Source organism: Narcine bancroftii, chromosome 1 (genome assembly GCF_036971445.1).
Source record: "Narcine bancroftii isolate sNarBan1 chromosome 1, sNarBan1.hap1, whole genome shotgun sequence".
NCBI lineage: Eukaryota > Metazoa > Chordata > Chondrichthyes > Torpediniformes > Narcinidae > Narcine > Narcine bancroftii.
The window spans coordinates 56893006-56917129 of record NC_091469.1 but is presented as its reverse complement, the minus strand read 5'-3'; the positions used below and the strand labels follow the sequence as shown (position 1 = coordinate 56917129).

The following is a 24124-nucleotide window of genomic DNA, read 5'->3' as shown; positions in this document are numbered from 1 at the left end:
GCCTACATCTGCAAGGCGGACTTTGCTGAGAGCGGCTATGTCGCTGTCGAGTCTGAGGAGTTCATGTGCGATGAGGGCAGACCAACGTTCAGGTCGGTGGCTGTCAGCCTTGTCTAGCATGGTTCTGATGTTCCAGCATGCTAGCTTGAGTTTGTGTGCATCTTTTGAGGGGGAGGACGTGGACATGTACTCGGGCCTGCGCAAAGGAGCTTTTAGGTGGAGTGAAGTGTGCGCAGTACTGGCCCCACCCTTTACACCCATGGTTCGTGTGTCGTGGCCAGGCAAGCTGGGACGTGGCAGCGAGGTCCTTGGGTCGTAGGTTTTATATCGGAGTGTCCTTCTCCTATGCAGGTTGCTCAACCGGGCTGAAGAGGCCTGCCTCCCCTTTTAGGTCGAACCATATCTGGAGTAAGCAATAATATATACTCTTCCTACACAAGTCCTATTATTCAACACACTCCTTAACACACATTAATTGATACATCTCTTCCCCAACTTCTATCCCTCTCTTTCTCTTGTTCAGACTGGGAGAGGATATTATGGCCAGCTGGGGACAATATCCATCTGCTCACAATCCACTTCCCTCAATCTCTTCCACCTGGAAAATATCCTGTTCCTTCAAACATGCCTTCCTTAACTGATCTCTCCCTCCAACATGGGCAGCACAATTAGTGCAAAGCTGTTAACAGCACCACCAATCAGGACTGGGGTTCGAATCCCATGGTGTCTGTTAGTATGGGGGTTGTCGGTAAATCGGGCAGCACAGGTGTGTGGGCCAAAATGGCCTGTCAGTGTGCTGTATGCCTTAAAATAAACATGGCAATATCTTTGAGCCTTTTTCTCTTCAGCCAGAATGATGAATGTGTCCCCTTAGACAGTTTTAGTCCATACTGGCCAGAGCTCTTGTACCGTCACAGATGTCAGCCTTGTCTTTGGCCCTTTTCCTCCTGACACAATGAGGATTCCCTCACAGCTCCCATTACAAGCAGCTAAAAAAAAAAGTTTTAACCCAGGACACTTAATGGTAATCTTCTATCACCCAGAATAGATTGAACACCAGGCCAAAGAAATAAATCAGCAAAAAATTGGATAATCCCTCAAATTCTTCTTCTTTGGCTTGGCTTCGCAGACAAAGATTTATGGAGGGGTAAATGTCCACGTCAGCTGCAGGCTCGTTTGTGGCTGACAAGTCCGATGCGGGACAGGCAGACACAGTTGCAGCGGAAAATTGGTTGGTTGGGGTTGGGTTTTTCCACCTTTATCTTTTGTCAGTGAGGTGGGCTCTGCGGTCTTCTTCAAAGGAGGTTGCTGCCCGCCGAACTGTGAGGTGCCAAGATGCACGGTTTGAGGCGATATCAGCCCACTGGCGGTGGTCAATGTGGCAGGCACCAAGAGATTTCTTTAGGCAGTCCTTGTACCTCTTCTTTGGTGCACCTCTGTCATGGTGGCCAGTGGAGAGCTCGCCATATAACACGATCTTGGGAAGGCGATGGTCAAATTAGTGCAGTTGGAAGTCACTTCCTGTTGTTAAGACAAGTTATCCTGTGCACTGCATCTCTGTAATTTTACAATGAAATCAACAATTGGAAAAAAAAACATATGCATTAATGTCACCTCTATGCCGATGTGGTCTATTCTTATTTCTGTAACTAAATCATGCATTGTGGTTCTTATAACATCCCAGTTGCAGTTCAAGCTCAAAGTATAGGGGGAAAAGCTGAAACTGTTAGAAGCCAATTATTCATTAGTGTCATCTAAGGCCTCTCAGAAAGAGATTCAGATATTGTAGCAGCCCATGCCGACATCAAATTATATTTGGCAATACTTAAACTTGGGCTAATGTGTGTCATTGAATGAACATAAATCAGGCAGCTCCATGTTACTCAATTCCACTTGTAAATCCCCCATCTTAAACATTCTGGTGTGGGTGAAATGGTACACTAACCATTAAGCACCCATTTTTACACTATCCCCTCTTCTAACCGAGTTTATTTTCTTCACATTCTCATCAATTTCCTTCCCCTCCCCCCCCACCACCCCCACAGATTCTAACACTTACACATAGATTGGAGGTAATTTATATGGGCCAATTAACCTACAACCTGCACATATTTAGGATGTGGGAGAAAAATGGAGTGCCCTGGGGAATCTGCATCATTAAGTCGCAGAGAGTATTGTCTATGGAAACTCCACACAGTCAACACCAGAAGTCAGAATTTAACCAGGGTCATTAAAGCTGTGAGGAATAATCTTTATTAGCAGTACCATTTTGCCATATTGTGGTTATAGGGATGGTGGGACAGGAGTCACCATTTGACACCACCTTAACTGAACCAACTAAATCCATCCTATGGTTACACGAGCAGGTTTGAAGTTGGGTACAATATAAATGCCTCTATTCCCCAAAGTTGCATTCTAACTCCCTTACGCACTTACATATTAGATTGTGATGGATGACTTTTCTACTTGTCTGAATGTGTGCATCTCCCACGATATTCAGAAAGGTCACATTCGTCAAGGATAAACCAGGCTACTTGAATGTCACTCCAACCAACACCATCAATATTCACTCCATCCACCATTGACAAACTGTGATTATAGTCCATACTATTTACAACTCACTAAGGTTTCCTGAAAGACCCACAACTTCATCCAGCTACGTCAAGATAAGAGAAACAGAATTATTTTTACTTTTATAGGCACGCCATCCTTAATTAGAAATATGTTGATGTTCTTTAGCAACACAAAGTATCTTCAACACACAGACTGCAAAGAAAAAAAAAGACTTTATTCACAGTAAATTATTTACAAAAGGAAAACTATTCAAAGCTCTTCCCACCCTTAATTTGGTATCCATACATTTCCATCAGTGTCCATTTTCACATTAATTTCTATTTACACCATTGCCACCACTGTGACACCTTATCGTTATTCCCCATTAGTTGAGAAGCTTCCCCTCACTTTCAGGCCCTCAATGCCCAGTAACAGAAGGACTGTAGATTATGGTCCCCCCACCCCCACCGTGCTCTGGTGTTGGCTACTCCAAGCCTCAGTGCGTCCCTCAGCACATACATCTGCAGCTTGGAACATACCAGTCAGCAGCATTCCCGCACCAACACCTCCAAGGTTGAAAGACCAACAAGTTTTGGTCAGACCAAAGTGCGTCTTTCACCAAATTGATGATCTTCCACAGTTCTGGGTGTTTAACTCTGTAAATCAGACTCTGTAACTCAGAGAATCCTCTGTCATGCTGCTGCAGGGGGATAACCTGTGACAAATATCTTTGCATCCTTCTCCACACTCTTTTAGTGAATCTGCATTCTGCAAAGAGATGGGCAACTGTCTCCACTCAATTTATCTTGTGGATGTGTGTTGTGGGTGATGTTTCATTTGCACAGGAACAGTCTGACTGGGTGGGCTTCTCCCACCGCCAGCTAGGGCATGTCCTGGTGCTTGTTGTGAGCCACGGCAATGATGTATTCCACCAAATAACCCAAATGGTCTGTTCTGGAAACCACCTCACCATGTTCACTGACTCCCTGTCTCTAGTGCTGACCAGGCTTTGGCCTGGAGGTCAAAGGTGTTTGTCTGGAAAAAAACTTTTCCATGAAGGACAGGTGGTGTGGCAAGGTCCAGCTGACAGGGATGTTGTGAGGCATCAGGGTAAGACCCATCCTTGACAACACATAGGAGAGCACATATGTCTTGGGTAAACTTATACCTCTCATTTTGTTCGTTTTAGATTGGTCACAGTGTTTGAACTACCGAAAGAAAATAGACACACACACCGAGAGCAGTTTAGATTATACAAATGTTTATTACAAATTCAAAAGCTGATTTCACACTACAATATGCAAGCCCTTCCAAACTATACTTATCAACGCTTGGACTGGTCCCAACTGCCGAAGCGAGGCAACGACTGCACACTTGTAGTAGGTTGTCAGGGTGCCGGTAGCAGCTTCTCCACCTCCCCTGACCGGGACATTGGCTGGACTCCAGAAGTTCTTCTTCTTCTTCTTGCTGAGAGATGTTGCCATCTCTCGGAGAGTCTCTCACTTCAGCAGCGGGACCATGGCCTATATTACCCAAAAACTGCTTACTCATAGCTTATCACTTTGAATAAATGGTTTATTTTGCATCAAGGCTAGGCCTCTGACAGTCTGTGACCAAAACATTGCATCAAGGCTAGGCCTCTGACAGTCTGTGACCAAAACATTGCATCAAGGCTAGGCCTCTGACAGTCTGTGACCAAAACAAGCAGGAAGATTAAATGTTCTCGGTACACAGATGTCCTTTCTTCAGATAACAGCATCTCTGGCCCCTCGGTGGAATTTTGCTTATATCTGCTGATTCTAAAAAAAAAGGTTCTCAGCTCTGCAGAACCAAGAGCTGGAAATTAAGAAAAAAACAGGTTAAAAAATAGGTTAGAATCTTCCATTACAACATAGCAGCACTTGGTGCCCTTGTATTTTGGTTCCATCAGGATGAGGTCCATGTTGGGTATGCCCTTATCTAAGTTGTTTGGTTCATGGTGGCCATTCAACTCTTTCAATCTTGGACACCCATATGAACCAGAAGACTACTCTGCTCAGGGTGGAGGTGCAGGGGATGGACCACTCCTGGGTCACCTACAGCAGCTCCAATAGCATCTTGCCTCTTATTGAGGGGGAGTGCCACGCACACAGACATAATATCTGATGGACCTTTGCAATTTTTGTTGCACGCCTTGGCCCTCCAAACCAGGACCCCAACACCTTCAGGTCATCAAATCTGACTGTGAAGGGAATGTTAGACCCGTCTGACTTGTTACCAAAGAGCATTGCCTCGCACTTCTTTCAATTTACCCTGGAGCCCAGTGTAGACTCAAAATGGCCCCAGATGTTGATCAGTCTGCAGACCAATTATGTGTGCAAGCAGAAGAAGGTGACGCTATCCTTGTACAGGGCAATATGATGCTGTCAGAGATTTTTCTGCCCAGAACTGTTCAGGTTTGGTTTGGGTGGATCACCTGCCCTAGGGCAGACGTGACTCCACTGGTGATGGGTTTCTACCTCTCTTTCTCACAAAAGCAGTTGGCAAATCATCCTAGTTTTCCAGACGATAGATACACCCTAGATAAGTCTAGTCATAAACAATTCACCCAACTTGGAAATATTAAAATACAAAAAGCCTTTTAATTCTCACCTACCTTACAGCTGCAGGAAATCAGAACACTGTGTATTCATTCAAACCCCTTCGTCAAATACATTACAAATTGTTGGGAGAGCGATTAACGGGAGACGGGGGGGGGGGGGGGGAAACAACATATCCAGCAAAATCAATCATTATCAGTCGGTTTCTAAGCAGCAGTATCGGCAGGTCTGGATTTGCCATGCAGTTATTTAACAGTGTAATTGGGTTAGGAGGCACACACCGACCAACCAGTTGTTCCAGATATAAGAGCACGTCCCTGCGTCATTCTGGCGTGACCGTCTATCTTCGGTTTGCTGTCAGAGAGAGGGGGGGAAATAATAATATTCCTCTTGGCATTCGGGAGCGGGACTAGCTTGCGGCCAACGGGGAAAGCGGTGAGATGATTCCTGTTCATGTGATTTTGCTGCTCTTCGCAGCATGCTTCTATCGGTCCAGACCTGTAAATGGTAAGTAATGTGACTCCATTATCTAGGAGCTGAGCTGGTTACTGTAAAGAAGCAGGTGGCTGGACAGGATTCACTGACGAGGGAAAGCATGTAGCCTTTCAAAATTGGCATGAAATGAGCAGCTTTCAACTACGGCCGTTTCGCTTATTCCCTCTTTGAAGCTACAACGTTGAGTGATCTCTATAACTCGTGACAGGCTACACGTCTAAAATGGGCTTTGTTGTAACAATCTTGAGGGCTTGTGCGTATTTCCTTGTGTTCGTTTGTTCTGGACTGGAATTCGGTTGTATGCGGTTAGATAATCGTGGGACACAGTTTCCACCCCAATTAAAATAGCCAGTCAATTGTTTTTCTTGTAAAATCCATATTACTCTTTAATGAATAGCGAAAGTTGGCATTTTTAAGGTACTCTAATTTTAGTTAGTTAACAATGTTGTATTTCTTGGGACCCGCCAGATGACTTTTCCAAAAAAATTGAGCTGGAAGTATTCTGGTTATTCAGGAAATTGTGTCTGTCCCAGAACTGGAACAGGGTGATGCAAGTCCTGGCCGGCGTCCAGTGAATAAATGGGGTACCTAATTAATCGCTGGTCCAAGACCTGAACGTTCAAATTACTGTCGTGGGTTGATGGTGTTCCATGAGTTAAATTTCAGGTTTTACTTCTGGCCATAAAGAGCAAGGAAACAAAACCTTTTCCAACTAGTTTGCCCCTTTATACAGCAACTTTTGATTGCTGCTCCGTGCGGGCAGGACAAGCTGGTGAAGTAACATCAACTGAGATGTTAAACTTTAATCACTTACCAGAAATTTGGGGCTTGGCTTGTGTTTGACCTTCAAGCACACCGTGTATTTTTTTTAAGGGCCGATACCACCGATTTGGCCAGGGATACATCAGTACAGTTTGGAGGCTGAACATGCCGCTCTGTTGCCGTATTGCCAGCAGAAGACACTGTTGCACCCTTGAAGGTTACAATGTGTCCTGCTTCTGTTATTTAAGGCTTTCAACCTGAGGCCCGCCTCTGTAAAGTGATTGGTCAGCCAATTGTACGAACGGTCCAATGCCGATGCTGCTTTTCCCGCGCCTCCAGGGCTTTTCATTGAAGTATGGTCTGTGCAGAAACATTAATGCATTATTTTATGCGAAACGTTCACATTCGTAGAAACTAAACTGTTCATAATTCTTTGATTTCTCTTGTGAACAAAAACCTCCGGCGCTCCCCTCTTCCCGATCAATTCTTTTGTTGCTGCATGCTATTGGATACGTGTAGGTAAATTGGACGGCGTCCATGTACAAAAGTGATACTCAGCAGGTCTCGCAGCGACCAGCGAAAGCAAAGTTTCGGGCGTGAGCCCGTCCTCAAGGTCTGAGCAAAAAGCAGAGGGCTGATCTTTTTTAAAAAAGAAAGAAGGGGGCAAGTGGGAAGGCAGAAGAGGGAAAAATAGTTATGGAGGTGCTTTTTGAATGGAGCTGGGAGAAAGGGGATAGAGCAAGAACGGGAAGGGCCCTAACAGAAACCTGAGAAGTTGATGTTAATACCATTTGGTTGGTGAATGCCCAGACAGAATATTAGGTGTTTCTCCAATTTGCAAGTCGCCTCGGTTTGGCGGTCGGTGCATGAGGCCATGGGCAGATATGTCGGTGTGGAAATGAAACTATGGCCAGTGGGAGGTCCCCACACTTGCACTGGACAGAACGAAATGATCTCCCAGTCCCTGCAGGTTCGCAAGTGATGTGTACTTCATTTGGAAGGACTGTTTGGGACCCTGAAGAGAAGTGAGGGAGGAATTGTGGGCACTCGTATGGCATTTTCTGTGGTCATAGGTACCAATGGAACAATTAGTAAGAAGGGATAAGTGGACAAGGGTGTCATTGAGGGAGATGACCCTGCAGAAAGGGAAGGGGTGATAGGATTGTGTTTAGAGGTGGCAGAGGGGAAAGTACCAATGGAACAATTAGTAAGAAGGGATAAGTGGACAAGGGTGTCATTGAGGGAGATGACCCTGCAGAAAGGGAAGGGGTGATAGGATTGTGTTTAGAGGTGGCAGAAATGGCAGAGGGTTAATATGTTGGATGAGGTGGCTGGTGGGGGGGGGGGGGGGGGGTAGATGAAGACAAAGGAAATCCTGCCTTGTGTCTAGTGGGGGGAGGGGGCCAGGGCAAATGTGCAGAAGTGGAGAAATGCAAGTAGGGGCTGAGTTGATGAGAATATTGGGGAAACCATGTTTTGTGAAGGAGGGCCTCTTGGATGATCTGAAATATATAATCACACTCTAGAAGTGGAAGTGATAGAGGAAAAGGAAGAAAGGAATATAATTCTTGCAGGAAAATGGGTGTGGGAGTTGGTAGAAAATGTCCAAAGAAAGTTTGTCTCATGACATGGAGACTGATGAGGAAAGGAGAAAATGCTGCCCGAGATTGACCAAGTGAATTTGAGGTTTGGGTGAAATTTAGCAGCAAAGTGGGCAAAGGTGAACTCATGAGTGCATGAGACTGCACCAATATAGCAGACAGTCGAGAAGCCTTTCTGCTCCAGGCTTGTAGCATGGGTTGCTCCACACAATCAACAAAAAGGCCAGCATACCTGGGAAAGGGTAGCATGGGTACCCACTTGGCCCCCAGCTATGTCTGCCTTTTTGTTGCCAATGTGAAGTAATCCATGCTACATGCTCCTTGACTCTTCTGCTACATTCACTACTTTGGTGTTGCATCATGCTGAACAATAGAACCACATAATATAACAGAACACAAAACAGGCCTCTTCACCCCTTCTAGTCTGAGCTGAACTTTTTTGCCTAGTCTTACTGACCTGCACCCAATCCATACCTCTCCCATCCATAATTCTGATCCAAATTCTTCTTAAATATGAAACCCCCCCCCCCCCCCCTCTGTGTGAAGAAGTTCCCCTAAACCCATGTCCTCTGGTTTGTATCTCGCCTACCTTCAGTGGAAAAAGCCTATCTATGTTTACTCTGTCTGTCTATCCCCCTTATAATTTTAAATATCTCTATCAAATCTCTACACTCCACAGAATAAAGCCCTAACCTGTTTAACCTTTCCCTGTAACTTAGTTCCTGAAGTCTGGGCAACATACTAGTAAATCTTCTCAGCACTCTTCTATCATATTGATGTAATTAATTTAGTTAAGTGACCAAAACTGCACATAATACTCCAAATTTGGCCTCCTCAATGTCTTGTACAACTTTAACATAACATCCCAACTCCTATACTCCATACAGGTTGTACCTCTCTTACCTGGCACTCTGTGGTCCAGAACCCATGGTCCAGCATGTTTGAATCTGCTGCCATTAGTACAAACTCTTTGCTGAGAGCACTAGACTCGAACACCAGTCACAATTGCTGGCATTATAAAGGTGCTGTGCTAACCATGTTGCCCCACAGTATTATTATCTGTTTTGAGATTTGTTGTAGCTTTGATATGTTTACATAGGTTTCCCTTGGTCAATTTCTGTTTTCTGCATTTTCTGTGGTCTGGCAATGGCCAGGTCCCAACATCAGGTATAATCTGTACTTTGATTTATGAAGGCCAATATGCCAAAAAGCTCTCTGTACAACCCTATCCACCTGTGATGTCACATTCATGGAATTCTTTATTCCTAGATCCTTCTGTTCTACTGCACTCCTCAGTGCCCTACCATTTACCATGCATGTCCTTTCTTGGTTTGTCCTTCCAAAATGCAACCCCTCACACTTGTCTGGATTAAATTCCATCTTCCATTTTTCCAGCTGGTCCAGTTCCCTCTGCAAGCTTTTAAAACATTTTTCACTGTCCACAACACCTCGAATCTTGGTGTCATCTGCAAACTTGCTCATCCAATTAACCATATTGATATACATGACAAATAATAATGGTTCCTGATCCTGATTCCTAACACTGATCCCTGAGGCACACCATTAGTCATAGTCCTCCAGTCTGAGAAATAATCATCAACCATCATTCTGTCTTCACCTGTCCAGCCATTATTCAAATCTAGATCACCACTTAACCAGGTATACCTAGTATCTGAATCTTCCTGACTAATCTCCCATGTGGCACCTTCTCAAAGGCCTTAAAGTCCATGTAGACAACACCCACAGCCTTTCCTTCATCAACTTTCCCGATAACCTCAAAAACTAAGATTGGTTAAACACAACCTGTCACACACAAAGCCATATTGACTATCCCTAATCAGTTTTTGGCTGTCCAAATAATTGTTTATCCAATCTCTTAGAACACCTTCCAATAATTTATCTACCACCTGACATCTGGCTCACTGGCCTATAACTTCCAAGGTTATTTTTGGAATTTTTTGAACAACGTCAGCTACCCTTCAATCCTCTGGCATCACACCCATGGCTAAAGGACATTTTAAATATTTCTACCCGCGCCCCTGTGATTTCTGCACTGACCTCCCTCAAAATTCAAGGGAATAACTTGTCAGGCTCTGGGGATTTATCCACCCATGTTTGCTTTAAGACACCAAGCACTTCCTCCTGTTTAATCTGTATAGGTTCCATGATCTCACTACTTGTTTTCCTTGCTTCCCTTGACTCTGTGCCTGCTTCCTGAGTGAATACTGATTTTAGTGGTGGGGTGGGGGGGGGAGTGAAATAAACATTTAAGAGCTTCCACCATCTCTTTTGGCTTCATTAAAAGCCAACCATTGATCTTCAAGGGACACATTTTGTCCCTTATTATCCTTTTTGCTCTTAATATACCTGTAGAAACCCTTCGTGTTTTCCTTCACATTGTCTGCCAAACAACCTTGTTGTCTTTTTGCCTTTGTGATTTATTTCTTTTTCATTTTTATACTCAAGTACCTCATTTGCTCCATTACACCTCTCTTCCCAACCAGATCCCAATATCCCTTGAAAACAAAGGTTCTGTATGTCTGCTAACCTTGCCTTTAATCTTGACAAGAACATACAAAGTCTGTACTCAAAATTTTACCTTTGAAGGACCTCCACTTACATCATGCATCCTTGCCGAAAACCACTTACCCCAATCCATGCAGTCTAGATCCTTTCTCATTTCCTCAAAATTGGCTTTTCTCCAGATTAGAATCTCAACCCAAGGCCCAGACCTATCCTTCTCCATTATTAACTTGAAACTAATGGCATTATGATCACTGGACCCTAAATATTCCCCTACATGTACTTCTGTCACCTGTTCTGTCTCGTTTCCTAATGAGAGATCCAATATTGCACTCTCTAGTTTGGCACATCTATATGTTGATATAGAAAACTTTCCTGAACACACTTAAACTCCAAGCCATCCAGCTTTTTTTTTTAAACAGTTTGGGAGTCCAATTAATATGTGGGATATTAAAATTTCCTACTATCAACCTTCCTTCTGGCAGCTGTGTGCTATCTATCTACAAATTTGTTCCTCCAATTCTCCTTGACTATTGGGCACTTTATAATAAACCCCATGAGTATGGTCATACCTTTCCCATTCCTCTCATCCACCCATATAGCCTCAATGTATGAACCCTCTGATCTGTCCTGTCTAAGCACAGCTGTGATGAGCACATTAACTTCATCCACTTGCTGTGAAATGTTACCTTGACCTCAAATTCATATGATCCATCTCTGGCAATAAATACTCCTTCCCCCCCCCCCCCCCCCCCACTTCTCAATCTCTGATCGGACTCCCAAGATGCAGACATTTTCGATGAACCTACCAAGTCCCACAGTTACCTTGGTGACATCTCTTCACACCCTGTCCCCTAGAAGTGTTCTATTGCTTTCTCTCAATTTCTCCATCACATCTGTTGTTCTCAAGATGAGGTCTTCCATTCAGATCATCAGAGAGGTCCTCCTTCATAAAACATGACTTCCCCTTTATTGCCCTTATTTCCTCTATTTTCTGCACATCCCTGCTCATCCTTGCCATCTCACCAGATTCCACATCCAACATATTAGCCTTTGCAATTTCCACCATGTACAACATGATCCACCACCAAACACCTTACTTATGTCTTCCACAAGAAGCACTCCCTCCATGACTCCATGTCCTCTCATCCCTTCCCACTCATTGTCCCCTTGGTACCTTCTCCTATGACTGTAGCAAATGTTGCACCTCCTACCTCACACCATTGCCCCAAACAGTCCTTCCAAGTGAAGCAACATGTGAATCTCCAGGCATCATCTACTGCATCCAGTGCTCCTGCTGTGATGTCCTCCACATTGGAAGCTGAATAAGGACTGGGAGATATTTTTGTTGAACACCTATGCTCTGTCCACTGCAATAGCAGGAACTTTCCAGTGGCTGACCATTTCAATTCTGCACCCCATAAAGTTCATTTCTATTTTACTCTTTCAGTACTGATTGTAGAGAATGAGAATTTGGCCCAGATCTCTGCTTCTTTCCCTGGTAAATCAGGACAACTTGTCAACTATTGAGGGATATGGTTGATATACCAACAAAATCTGGTTATTTGACATCAGAGTCTTGGGATTGATTCTTCAAAAATTAATTTCATTGGATGTGTCAACAAACAAAGGATAATGGGGTGAAAATTTTGTAAAAAGACAACTAGTCTTCCCCATTATGGCTAGAATGTCTAACTGCATTGTTGGTATTCATTGCACATTCATGATGCTGGAACAAAAGTGAGCAGCTGTCTCATCTTCCAGGAATGGGAAGAGCAGGACTTGCATGTTGTAAGCCAAAAGCCATGGAGGTCATGGTTCCTGTGGAATGATAGCATGGGAAGATGTCATATGGCATTGAAGGCAGGCATGTTAGAGGTGGCATCATTGAGTGGGGAAGTTGATCAGCTGGAAGTAAAACATGAGGGGCACCTGACTTCAGACCTGAGAAAGCATGATTAATGACACTAACCTCTCTAGTGGATGACATGTCTTTGGAACAGATGCAAAAGTTTGGGAAGCAAGAAATTGAGTCTTTAAATAAGAGTAGGGTAAGATGGCTGAGCTAGCAAATTATTTTGCTCATGAATGGATCCTGAAATGGATAGGATCAAAAGGAAGAATTGGATGGCCCATGTGAAAGTGAGCAAAGTAGAAATGAGCAGTAAAGATGAAACATCTTCACCAGTGCAGAAAGCATTCCTAGTGGAAAGGAGCAAGGAAGCCTACTGAGTGGGACTGAAACTCAAGTGGTGACCACTTCACTCTGAAAGAGTGACTAAGTTTTAACACTCCCTCTCATTCTGATCTTTGTCTTTCAGTGTTTTGACAGCCCAAATCCCTTGAAGCTTCATTTAATTGAACTTTTTGAATATGGCCTTCCTAGTCTACATCAGAACCAGCCAATTTGGGAAGGTTGTCATCTTGTAACGTGTATATTTATACATGTCAATTAACCTATCCTGTGCACAGAAATTGCTTTTTTCTAACTGAACAGCATTTCATAAACACGATAATATTAAATAGAAGAGGAATTAAAAGGTCAGTAAATATTCAGTTAAATAAGAAAATCTACAGATGCTAGAATGAATGCAATATACAAAAGCCCTGGATACACTCTTTGACCTCCCCAACCTTCCACCCTCCCTCTTTATCCCCTCTGACCTTCTCCCCCCCTCCCCCAAGACAAAGCATTTGGTCCTCGCTAGAGGTCTTGCCTTCATCACCTTCACCCACACCTTAATGAGTTCCGTGCACACCATGATGCCAAATCTTCTGTGGCCTCCATCTCTGGGCCTACTTCCATAACTGTGAGATTCCACCCCCCCCCCCCCCACCCCCCACTACCACCCAAACCAAGACCCCTTCTCCTGCTTTAATCTGTTTCCTGCATTCCTCCTCCTCCTGGACACCTCTTCTTGGTCAGCTGCCCACTCTGGATCTTTTATTTCCAACTGCTGCCGAGACATCAACTGTTACAGCTTCACCACTCCTCTCTTGCATACTAATCTTACTTCCTCCAAACACTCTGCCGTCCACTCTCTCTGCAACAATCCCAACCTCACCATCAAATCCACAGGCACCGCTGTTGCGGTCTGGCACACTGATCTCTTCCTTGCTGAAGCCAGTCAACAGCTCTCAGACTCCTCCTCCTACTTACCCCTTCCACGGGACCCCACTGCAGCACATCAAGCCTCTGTCTCCAACAACATCCCCAACCTCATCTCCTTTGGTCACTTCCCTGAATGGCCTCCAACCCCATTGTAGACCCATTGTTTCTGCTTGCTCTTGCCCCATCAAAATAGTTTAATCTTACCTTGACTATCTTTTCTCCCCAGTCCAATTCTCCCCACCTACATCTGTGATACCTCACATGCCTTCCTTCTCCTCAATGGCTTCAGATTCCCTGAACTGGATGACTCCTCTCCTTAATGGATGTCCAATCTTTTTATACATCCATTTCATCAAATGGAACGTCTTGAAGCACTTTGTTTCTTTCTGGACCAGAGGCCCAACCAGTCACCCTGTACTATCACCACCCTCTGCCTGGCAGAACTTTTCCTCCCTATAAACAGCTTCTCCTTTGACTCATTTCACTTTCTCCAAATCAAAGGGTTAGCCATGGGTCCCAGCTATGCCTTCCTGTTTGTGGGCTTTGTGGAACAATCCATGCCATGAGTCTATATGGGAAAGACCACTCCACTATATTGATGACTATATCAGGGCTGCCTCATAGACCACATTGAGCTTGTCAACTTCATGACTAACTTCCACCCTGATCTCAAACGCACCTGGCCCATCTCAGACAACCCTCTCCCCTTTCTGGATCTCTCTGTCTCCCTCTCAGGAGACCAGCTTTCCACCGACATGTATTACAAACCCATTAACTCCCACAGCAACTTTGGCCACACTTCCTCACACCCTGTCCCCTGCAAGGATTCTAAATTTCAAAGGAGAAATAGATTCTATTCCCTTCTCTCAATTTCCCTATCTCTGCTGCATCTGATCCCAAGATGGTCTTCCAGTCCAGATGTCTGCAGTCCAAAATGTCTGCTGCCTTCCACATACATGGCTTCCTGATCACCACCATCAACTCAGCCTGTGCCTGCATCTCCTCCATTTTCTACTCATTTGCCCTGTCCCCCCTCTGCCCCCAGATGTAACAAACACAGAATCTCCCTTGTCCTCACCTACCACCCCACCAGCCTCCATATCCAGCACATTATACTCCAGACTTTCCAGCACTTACAACAGGATCTCATTACCAGACACATCTTCTCCTTTCTGCATTTCATAGTGACCACTCCCTCATGCACTTATCCCTCCCCACCAATTGCTCCCCTGGCACCTTCCCCTGTGGCCACAGGAGATGCCACATTTGCACCCACACCTCCTCCCAAACAGGCCTTTCAAGTGAAGCAACACCATTTGTGTATCTGCAGGATTTATTTTTCTGGTGCTTCCTTTGTGGCCTTTGGAGAGACTGGGTGCAGACTGGGAGATCTCTTCACTGAGTACCTTTACTTTGTCTGCACCAGTGACTGAGACCTCCCAGTAGCCAACTATTTCAGTTCTGTGTCCCACTTGCATGTCTATCTATGTCCTTGTTCGCTATCCCACCAAGACCACCTGTAAATTGGAGGAACAACACCTGATTGTTCCGACTGGGCACTCTCCAACCAGATGGGATTAACATCAACTTCTCTGGTTCCTGGTAACCAGCTCTCCTCTTTCTTCCCTATTTACCCAGCTGTCCTTCTCCCCTTGCTTACTACTGTTCCCTCCCTCCTTTTTCCACCTATAACCCCCTGCCTTTGTGACCACGCCCCCTCCTTTAATTTGGATGCCTGCTGACATTTTTCCATAGCTTGATAAAGGGTTCAAGCCCAACACGTTGGTTATGTATTTTTACCTTTGTTATATAAAGGACACTGTTTGACCTGCTGAGTTTCTCCAGCAATTTTTTTTTTACCTTGGATATGCACAGCAGGTCATACAGAATCTGAAAGTATAAAAGGTAAGTACAGGTTCATGCTGGAGCTCTTCACCAGGAATCTGGAAAAATGGGTGGATGCTTGTAGTAAAAAGATGGGAAGAGGAAGGAGCACAGGTGAGGCAGTAATAGGAGTATATAGTTGAGTGGATAGAAGAGAAAGCAGCTGAGAAGTTGGGAGAGGTCCAAGAAGGGTAGATTTCTGATAGGAAAAAGAAAGGGGTGAGGAAAGGAGACAGTGAAAGTTATACGGGAAGGGAGTCCATGGAATTTGTAGGTTGACATTAATGCCATCTGGTTGGAGCCTGCAGAGATGGCATGCAAGGAGTGGTTCCTCAATTTGTGGGTGGTCTTGATTTGACAGTATGAGGCCATTGGCACACATGTCAGAGTGGCAATGGTGTGTGTAATTAAAATTGATCACTGGAAGGTCCTTGCTGTTGCAGCAGACTGAATTGAGGTGCTCAACAAAAACTGCCTAGTCTGTAATTAAAAATACAAGTGAAGTGTTGATTCACTTGAAATGACTGTATGGGACCCTGAATAGCAGTGGGGAAGAAGGCTCAAGTATAGCACTTGTGGCCACAGGCATAAGAACCAAAGGAGTGATGAGTGGAAGTGGTTGTCCCTGAGTGAGCAATTCCAAACCGAAAGCAGGACGGGATCCTGTTGTAGGTAGTGTAGCAACTATGTTGAAGTGCAAAATTAAGAATGAGAAAATGAACAGACTTAGTCGACCTTAATTAAGTCTCCGGTGAGCTGCTAAATTTCCCCCCCCCCCACCCCCCCGCCCCCCAAGAACAGGCGATAGGAGGCTAAACCTCTGGCCATTACTGTCCATTCTCTTGGGTGGTCATCTGCACCTTTGCATTGGGGGTCGTGGCAAGAGGCAATCAAGGTCAATATGAGCGGGCTTTAGTCGGTCAATCATAAATGTTTCTGGATGCTCCCCAATGTCCAGTACACAAGTTGTATGATTGTTTTGTCGCACTCCAAAGGGACCCTCGTATGGCCTCTAAGGGTGGCTCAAGTGAACTTCTATGCGCAAACTCACAGTTCCGGAGTTCCTTTGAGATGAAGGGTGTTGATGTTCCATGCCTTGACGTGCGAACTGGGGCCAATTTACCAAACTGCCTCTGCAGTTTGCCTAAAACAGTGGTTCTCAACCTCTTTCTTTCCACCCACATACCACCGTAAGCAATCCCTAGACACAAAGCACCGATGGCATAGGGAATACTTAGTCATATGTGAGTGGAAAGAAAAAGGTCGAGAACCACAGGCCTAAGACTTCAGTTGGTGGTACCTCCTATCAGTGTGCTGTGGGCATGAACTCCCCAGGTACAATGAGCAGGGCTGCATAAACCAACTTTGCCATTTAGGAGTTGAGATGCTCCTTGGGTCCTGTTCTTATTCCCAGGAGGATCCAGGGCAGCTTCTCTGCTATATCAGGTCCCTGGAGGTGGCCCATCAATACAGCCTTCATGTGCCTATGGAACTGCTCCACCAGGCCATTCAGCTGCAGGTGGTAGGCTGTTGTGTGATGGAGCTGCATTTCCAGTAGTTGTGACAAAATGTCCCAGTGTTCAGAGGTAAACTAGCCTCTGTTAGAGGTGACGTGTGGGTGGGCCGAACCAAGATACCCAGGCAGAAATAAAAGCTCTGGCACATGAATTAGTTGGAGTCCATCATACAAACTTTCTCCAGCCACCACTGAATCTGTCGATGACCTTAACAAGTATCTTTTGACATAGGAAATGAGCTGACAATGTTGACAAGCTTGTGGTCGAATCTGTGCAGTAGCTAGAAAGGCTGAACTGGCGCCTTTACACTTTTGCAGATTGGCAGTCCGTACAAGTCTCTGCCCAGTACATGATCTGCTTTGAGTCTATGCCATACAAACTTGTCAGCTAGTAGGCAGGCCATCACTTGAATGGAGGGGTGGAACAGTTGTGAATGGCTTTGCAAATGCAATGAATCCACACAGAAGGGATGATAGGGTGAGTCTGACCTGGGGAAACATTGCGCAGGAGAGTGGTACCTTGCGGCCCAAAGACTAAATCCTTGAGTTGCAGGCTCGTGACAGCAGTTCTACAAGCCTGGAGTTTGTCATCCTGGTGCTGAGCTTTGAGTTCAATGTAATCTACACCCAGAGAGCAGGCACTTTCTGCTTGAACAAAGGAGAGGGACAGGGCATCAGCCATCACATTACTCTTAACAGAGATGTTTTTAATCCTGGTTGAAAACTCTGATACACAGTTGCTGGCAGACTGTCTAGGGATCTGACGCCTTTGCAAAGGTGAATGTTTACGGCCAGTAAAAACCGTGAAGTCCCTGCTTTCCAAAAAATAGTGGAAGTGTCTGACCGCTAGATACAGTGCCAGCAGTTCCCTATTGAATGCTCTGCATTTCACTTCCAGAAGGCAGAGGTGTCTACTTAAAATGCTAGATGCTTCCATTGGTGTACTGTTCTAAGACTCTGTCTACTACCGTGACAGATGTGTCTATCGTCAAGGTGGTTTGTGGATGCACCAGCAATTTTGCCTTCACTTGGACATCTTTGGTCTGCTGAAATGCTACTGTCGTTCACTTGAGTTCTTTGGCATTGTTGGACATTAGGTAATCATATAACAGTTTATGGCATAGAAATAGACCATCTCAGCCCTTCAAGTCCATCATCCAAATCATTAATATAAAATATGAACAACAGGGCACCTAGCACCAATCCCTGAGGTACTCTGCTCATCACAGGCTTCCACCCTGACACAGTTTCCACCATGACCCTCTGCTGTCTCTCCTCCAGCCACCTCTGTACCTATCTTACTATTAATCCCTAGTGACTGAACCTTCCTTACTAACATTTCATGAGGAACCTTATCAAAAGCTTTGCTAAAATCCAGGTGGAAGAGAGGTCTCATAATGTGAGCTGCAGAAGGTAGAAAGCAACAATAGAAATTGACCACCCCACAAATTACTGGAGTCCTTTTGTATTGGGCCATGTGAATTTGAGGATGGCTTCCACCTTGCTAGGCAATGGAAGACATCCTGGCTACTGATCTGATGTCCTAACAATTCGAAAGAGAGCTGCCCAAATTTGCACTTGGCAGGGTTCACAGTTAATTTGAACTCCTGTAGGTGGTAACAGAGTAAACGCAGATGATGCAGGTGCTCTTTGTGGGAGTGGCTGGCAATGAGTATGTTGTCCAAATATATGAAAAGGAAGTCCATGCCACACCCCACTGTGTCCAGCAGTTGCTAGAATGTTTGTGCAGCAGTTTTGAGCTCAAAAAGCATTCTCACAAATTTGAAGAGCTGAAGGGTGTTCTGGCAATCTTGGGCACATCCTCTGGGTTTACAGGTATTTGGTACCCACGCACCATCAATTTTAGAAAATATCCTGTCCCCATGAAGATTAGCTGAAAAGGCCTATATAAGGGGCACAGGCTAGAGGTCTGCAGTGGTAGTGACGTAATCCCTGCAAGGTCTCCAGCCTCCTGTGGCTTTGGGCACAATATGTAGTGGGGAAGCCCACAGGCTATCAGACCTGTGCATGATTCAAAGTTCCTCCATTTTGTGGAATTCTTGCTTTGCAATCAGCAACTTGTCAGGCTCTGGTGTGTAGAGGCGATCCTTGGGTGAGGATGTGGTATGTGACATAATATTTAGGTATGGCAGTGGAGAATTGGGGAGTGACAATGTCTGGAAACTCTTCAAGAAGTTTAGCAAATTCATTGTTTGAATATTCCACTGTATCTAGGTGTAGGCTTTTCCAAGGTGGAAAGTCTGGAATATTGTGGAGTTCACCAACTGGCAACCTTTTAAGTCCACCATCAGTGAGTGGGCTCTGAGGAAATAGGCAAAACCAGCAATGGCCAGGATACGCAGCAAGAATGAACTACCATGTGAACTTATTGTTGTTGAATTTCAAGGGTATAGTCCATGTGTTGTATGTACGAATCAAACTGTTATTCAACGCAGTGAGCATCAGACCGAAGGAGGAAGCACACTAATCTTTGCATCGTGTCGACTAGAAATTTGCGCTGGGAGAATTTGTCCCAGATCTAGAGTAGTCTGTTACAATGGACAACTGCTGTAACCATTGTCATAGAGTTGTGCTTGTCTAGGGGAACCCTCGTCACCGGTACTTGTGGAGCCTGGGTCCTTGGGTGTGATGCAGCGTTAATTTCTGTGGGCCTTGCACCTTGTTTTGTGCACCACAGAATGCCTGCACAGGCGGCCACTGTTCAAGGGTTATCAAAGTGCTCGTCAGTCAACATGAGGCAGATGTTTTCTAGCATATACTCTAAAAACAACTGCTTGAAGGCCAAGCAAGGCCTATGGCAATCTGCCACTATCCAACATGCCCTTCATTAACTGTGAAGGGGCGTGGTCCCCCAGGCCATCGACATGGAGTTGTGCAGCTCACTCACACAGTGAGAGATGTAAATCTGGAGAAGAAGCCCTAAAACCCCTCCATATTTGCCAAGGGCTGATGGGTCCTGATGCAAATCCCCTACTCGACCAGCTGTGTCCTGGTCGAGGGCGCTTACCACATGATGGTATTTAGTAGTGTCCACTTCTATTTTGCAAATGTGGAACTGTGCCTCAGCTTGACCAAACCAAACTTCAGGTTGAATGGCCCAAAAGATGGGCAGTTTGAGTGCAACTGCTGCCTTGTCCATGTTGGGTCCAAAATCTGTTTGGGCCTGTCAGAGGTCACCAATATAGCAACTTTGTCGCAGTGTAAAATGAAGAATGAGAAAATTATCAGACATAGTCAAGTTAAAAGTTCAGTAAAAGTTATTTATTCAAACAATTACACATAGCTTTTGAAAATCCCGCACGTTCCATACGATGTCATTACATTGTGATGTCATGACGTGGCTTGGAACCTCCTGAACCAATTTGATTAAGCCTCTGGTGAGCCACTACAATGGTGTAAATCATAGAGGGTAATGTATTGGATGCAGAGGCTGGAAGGGTAGTAGGTGAGAACAAGGGGAACCCTGTCCTTGTTACATTTTGACAGATGTGTGAGAAAGAGGAGATGCAGTTGAGGGCTGAATTTATGGTAGTAGAGGGGAAACCATGTTTCTGCAGAGGTACATCTGTTGTGGAACAGAAGGAGCAGATGTGAAAGAGACAGGAATTGAGAGGAAGGAATAGAATCCTTGTAGTGGGACTCTAAATAGTGTCCCTTGAGATGGAGAGTGAACAGGGCCCTTTTATTGCTTTGTTTGGTTCTTCTCTAGAAGAGAGGATTTCCTTGAATTCAACTTTTTTAAAAAAAAAAAAGTAGCCTTTACTTCATTGATGACCAGATGAGCAATAAGGGGGAAAGAGAGCATAGCACCAACTCGTATGCAATGGTTGCATCTTGCTTGAGTTTGGAGAAAATTAGATATAAGAAATCAAGGTTGAATTTGACAAGACATGGGTGGGCATATATGGACTACTATCATAATTTGATTACTTAGGCAGGGGTCCTCTGGGGGTTTTCTATCCAATGTCTGAGACCCAATACTCGATTGTTTGCTGGTGGCTGTGTTTGGTGGAAGGAGTTAGATTAGGGTAGGGTTTTTCTTCCTTTTGCTATTTTTTTTTCTCTACAACTAGAAGAGATTGGTCTATTTAGTTAATCACATTGTCTATCTCTATTTTAGAATGAGTTGAAATTCTCAAGGATTTTTCACTTTTTTCTGGAATTGTATATGATATATTTATGACATGTTCTGTTTTGCTATGTATAATATCAGAACAATAGATACATGTAATATTTCTCTATCAAATTAATGAAAATATTTTTTAAAAAGAACGAGGCTGAGAAGGGGAAACTTTGTCAGTGTTGTACCAAGTGAATCTGAGGTCCGGGTGAAAGTTTGCAGCAAATTAAATAAAGTTGAGTTCATCATGAGTGCAGGACGTAGAGACAATGTCATGTAGGAAGACTTGAGCCTCACCAGTCGAGACGTGCAGCATGGATTGCTCCCCATATCCAACAAAAAAGTGAGCATAGCTGGGATCTATTTCAGTATCCATGGTTTTTTTAATTTTTTGGAGAATGTGGGATGAACCAAAGGAGAAATTGAGACCAAGTACAAGTTCATATGTTGGTAGAGCAGGGAGGAACTAGTTAAGTGTTATTAATAAAGGGCCTTGTGACTTTATGGGGGATGATGGTGTGTAGCTAATGGATGTCCATGGTGAAAATTAGGTAGTTTAACCCAGGGAACTGGAAGTTGAAGTGAGAGAGTATGTGAGGTATACTGGAATGGACTGAACCAATGGGGACAAGATGGAGTTGAGATATGATGATACTGGTTCATTGCGGCTGGAGCACACTGAAACAATGGATGTATGCAACCCTGGGAATATCCCGTAAATCTGAGTCCTCAGTAATGTCGCTGCTGGGGAGGAACCTTAATTAGATCTCTTCTGTCCTTCTCCACACTTGGTGAATCTGCATTCTGCAGAGAGGTGATCAACTATCTCCACTCTACTGCAGTCCATCTCTGGGACAACATGCATGGGTGGTGGTCCCATTTTCAGGAATTATCTGACCAGGAGGGCTTCTCACTGGCAGCCAGGCCAAGTCGTGGTGCTTGTTTGTGACTACTAGCAATAATGACCTGGATGGTCTGCTCACGGAACCACCTTACAGTATCCAGCGAGTCCTTGTCTCTGCATCTGCAGGATGTTCTGTGCTGATCACTGCCTGATGGACTTGTGTTCAAAAGTGTTTGTCTGGAAATACATTTCCATGGATGGGTGGTTTTCTCTGTGGGGACTCTAGAAGGGGGAGTCTTCTGACATATAGACTCCTAGAAACTTAAAAGTTGAATCCACCTCTGTCCCAACAATGTGAACCGGTGTGTCATCAGTCTGTTCCCTGACCGGTTTTTCTCACTGACTTCAGACATTTGTAATGCTTTCTGTTCTAGTTTTCTATTTTTGCAACTCTCAACAGTATGGGCAGTCTTCAATCTGAATATAATTTGCCACACCAATTAGCTTGAAGGTGGAAAGTAGCTGTAGTACCAGTTTGGAGCCGTGAATAACCGGGCCAGCGCTCGCCCGGGCCAAGTTAGTTTCTTGCAAAATGCTTATGGTTGCACGCTAGGAATTACTGGGCAGCAATGCACTGTTCACTTTACTCCTGCAACTGTCATGATGGCAAAGTCCATCTCTGCTAATCTGATGTCTTCTGATTTCTATCTCCAATTATTTTGATCAGACATTGGAAATGAACTGAACACTGGTTTAAAATTCATTTCAACTATTAAAATGAGTTTAAAGTTGAATCCTATTTTAAATGATTGCACGGACATAGATGACACAAATTTAAGCAATGAGTGGCAAATGTTTCTGGCCCCTTGATTATGGAATGAATGCTAATTTCATTTGTCACTTAAACTTCTATTTTTGCTTCTATTTCGAAGCCTAATCTGAACAAGTATTTAATATGGATTTGGAAGGATAAGGCTTATTTTACTTTATTAGACAACTTCATGTCCAGATACTGGTCAATGCCAGGAAAACTCTGCAATCAGTATTTCTGTCCTCTTGTTCTTCCTTGCACTAGTCACAACCCAATCCTGGGTGGAATTCCAAGATTTGAAAGTCTCAATACCCTTTCTATACTTCAAATTACAGCCCAGTACTTTTCCATGCAGTAGTTGTGCAAAGTTCCCAGCAGCCACTCCACCAGGTGTCTTTGTGTGTCCTTGCAGTTTTCCTTTTTATCAGCATTGTTTTGTTCCGCGTTGTGATTAAGTAAAACCCATTTTATCTCTGCACTTGTACTTTGCTCAGTTGCCTACTGGTACATCTAGGAAGGATCATTTTAGCAATTTTTTCCTTCCCACTTAGCAGAGCTATAGTTCAGATGTGCTCCCATCTGATCTCTACACATAATAAACTTGAGTATATGCCAATTACTGGGGCTATTAGGAATTGTTGGTCTGATCTAGCTCGACCTTAAAACTAAAATGATTTTTTGGAGCACATTTGAATCTACCACATTTTGTGGGGCTCGTTTTCTTTTTCTCTGCTTGAATTTGAGATATCTTGCTCCAGTTTTAAAATCTGCTTTTAACAAGATACATACTTTTTTGTGGCGAGACCTAGTTAATCCACTGAGAAGTAACGTGAAGTGATCAAGTTGAATGCTGAACTGAAATTAATGCTGGGACCAGTAGTTTCTGGTTAAGTGAAAAGTTGTGGAGTATGTCTACATAGCTCAGCACACCATTGTGGACCAAAGGGGCTGTACAGTGATGTTCTATGTAACATGCATTTTTTTTTCCTCTCCAAGGCTCTAAAGTATCTTGTGAGGCATCACAGTTTCAGTGTAGAAATGGTCGTTGCATCCCCATGGTGTGGAAATGTGATGGAGATGAAGATTGTACTGATAGAAGTGATGAAAGTTCCTGTGGTAAATTTTTGAATAAATGGTTTACTTTTGTGTTGTGACTTTAACTTGTGCAATTTAAAGGTTTTTCTATAGTTTCTGTGCAATTGGTACCCCATGGAGTAAATAATACCCTGCCTAAATCGAGCAACACTAATGTAAACTGACCCTAATTGCTGTAATACAAATTACATGCTAAATCCAAAATAAG

At 44.2% G+C, this 24124-nt stretch overlaps 1 protein-coding gene and 1 long non-coding RNA gene across 6 annotated transcripts in view; one reads left to right on the top strand and one right to left on the bottom strand.

Annotated features, from left to right (window-relative positions):
- Positions 1-3797: 3797 nt before the first annotated feature.
- Positions 3798-7790, bottom strand: LOC138758509 (uncharacterized). Of its 2 annotated transcripts, XR_011354313.1 has the most exons (3): positions 6442-7790; positions 5189-5630; positions 3798-4389 (listed from the first exon to the last, which is right to left on the bottom strand). It is a non-coding gene; the product is annotated as an uncharacterized lncRNA (long non-coding RNA). The 2 variants fall into 2 exon arrangements; XR_011354311.1 differs by having other exon boundaries at positions 3798-5630.
- The window catches only part of vldlr (very low density lipoprotein receptor), a 58388-nt gene continuing 39684 nt past the window's right edge, over positions 5421-24124 (top strand). Inside the window, exons 1-3 of one of the 4 annotated variants that reach the window (XM_069927474.1) lie at positions 20432-20491; positions 21317-21509; positions 23818-23937. In XM_069927474.1, coding sequence (XP_069783575.1) covers positions 23877-23937 — 61 coding nt within the window. In that variant the 5' untranslated portion in view covers positions 20432-20491; positions 21317-21509; positions 23818-23876. Of the gene's footprint in view, positions 5640-20430; positions 20492-21316; positions 21510-23817; positions 23938-24124 lie in introns of those variants that run through there. The other 3 variants (XM_069927466.1, XM_069927456.1, XM_069927482.1) reach the window with 3 other exon arrangements.